This window comes from Triticum urartu, chromosome 7A (assembly GCF_056163025.1).
Source record: "Triticum urartu cultivar PI428250 chromosome 7A, HENAU_Tu73, whole genome shotgun sequence".
NCBI lineage: Eukaryota > Viridiplantae > Streptophyta > Magnoliopsida > Poales > Poaceae > Triticum > Triticum urartu.
Window position 1 is genome coordinate 412,985,520 of NC_141879.1, and position 1,932 is coordinate 412,987,451.

Below are 1,932 nucleotides of genomic sequence, written 5' to 3' on the forward strand. Positions count from 1 at the left end.
AATAGTGCCAGAGAATGAGATAGTCATGGAGTAGAGAGGATGGTGGGAGGTTTCTCGGCCATGGAGGAGCTAGCTAGCCGCCAGCACTCTAGCGACTCCTCACGGAATACTTTTTTTTCTTGAGACAATCTTCACGGAATACCTAATGTCCAGTGTTTGTATCGAGGAAGGATATTTGGGTTATGTGGGTAAGATGCGGGCCTGGCGGGATGTTTCACAAGTCTCACATATTTTTTTTCTCAACCGTAGACGTCCACGAATGACATTATGCGGGCTTGATTAAGCGGCGCCGCGGACGGCCCGTTCCCACTTGCAGCGTGAATTTCAGTGAAAGTTTAATTTCAACAACTAAAATGAAATGAAACACTGACAAATAAGAAAAAACTCACGTGGTGTGACTACGCCTCCACTTTCCTCTCCTTTCTTCCCCACCCACCACCTCTTTATCGTCCACGCACCTCTCCTCCCATAGCCTCTCGCTCCACTCGCCGCCTGCGCTGACCTGTGGGCCCCTGCTTCTGCCTCCCCTTCCTCATCTTATTACTTTCCCCACCACGCCGATCCGCCGGTTTGTCTCGCAAACCCTAACCCTAGAGTCCGCTTCGCTCCTCCTCCCCCAACAAGATCTCTCTCCTAATCTTTGGATGCACCGGCTCCGATGTCTGCCCCACCACCCCCCGCCTCCTCCGACGATGATGGTAAGCCCGCCGACGAGGAGGGCGTAGAGATCCGCGAGGTATGGGCGAACAACCTCGAGGCGGAGTTCGCCGTGATCCGTGACGTCGTCGACGATTACCCGTACATCGCCATGGACACCGAGTTCCCGGGCATCGTGTGCCGCCCGCTCGGGAGCTTTCGCTCCAATGACGAGTACAACTACGCCACCCTCAAGGCCAACGTCGACATGCTGAGCCTCATCCAGCTTGGTCTCACCCTCTCCGACGAGAACGGCGCACTCCCGGCCAGGGGCACGGGGGGGCGCCCCTGCGCCTGGCAGTTCAACTTTCGGGGCTTCGATCCGCGCTCAGACCCCGCCAACGCTGACTCCATCGACCTGCTACGCAACAGCGGGATCGACTTCGACCGCTTCACCACCGAGGGTGCTGACACAGGCCACTTCGCCGAGCTGCTCATGTCGTCGGGCGTCCTGCTCAACGCTGAGCTCCAGTGGGTCACATTCCACAGCGGGTACGACTTCGGGTACCTGCTCAAGCTGCTAACCGGGCGGAACCTACCCGACACCATGCCTGGATTCTTTGACCTCATCAGAATCTACTTCCCTGTGCTGTACGACATCAAGCATCTCATGAAGTACTGCGGCAGCCTCCATGGTGGCTTGAGCAAGCTTGGTGAGCTACTTGGTGTCCAACGTGTGGGGATCTGCCACCAGGCTGGGTCCGACTCGCTGCTGACCTTGCAGTGCTTCCAAAAGCTGAAGGAGGCATATTTCAGAGGATCGACCGAGAATTATGCCGGTGTATTGTATGGTCTTATTTCTGATGGTGGGGAGAACAGACCACCAGCAGCTCTGCTCATCGAATGAGTAATGGATAGTCAAATAAGACAATGTTATGGTTGAAAAAAAGGAAATGTTTCTGTTGAATATATGCTCTCTGATCTGAATATTTGCTTGTGGTTGCCGTAGTATAGCTATTGTTCCCAGTTAAATGACTCTCGTTGCTATATCATGGTAGTTCTGTTGAATGCTCGGTCTTTCCCTTTGAGCTGTATGGGACATCTATCAAGGTTTGGGACAGCCCTTGATGTGCACGACTGAAAATTGAACTGTTGTGCATTTTGGGGGGAACCCAGTCATTCATATAGAGGTGTCAACCATCTGGTCTTAGTTTTGCTGCCATATTGCCTTTCTGTGGAATTCAATGAACTCTTCATTGTTTGTGTTGATTTTCATTCTTCAGAATGAATGATTTT

At 52.7% G+C, this 1,932-nt stretch overlaps 1 protein-coding gene across 1 annotated transcript; it reads left to right on the forward strand.

Moving 5' to 3' along the window:
• Positions 1-459: 459 nt before the first annotated feature.
• On the forward strand, positions 460-1,704 carry LOC125543905 (putative CCR4-associated factor 1 homolog 7). The gene has a single exon (XM_048707405.2). The coding sequence runs from the start codon at positions 659-661 to the stop codon at positions 1,541-1,543; it is 885 nt and encodes a 294-aa protein (XP_048563362.1). The 5' UTR covers positions 460-658; the 3' UTR covers positions 1,544-1,704.
• The last annotated feature ends 228 nt before the right edge of the window (positions 1,705-1,932 follow it).

Bases quoted from the DNA above. Each gene is read 5' to 3' on its own strand.
- LOC125543905 (XM_048707405.2), top strand. From the start codon at position 659: ATGTCTGCCCCACCACCCCCCGCCTCCTCCGACGATGATGGTAAGCCC.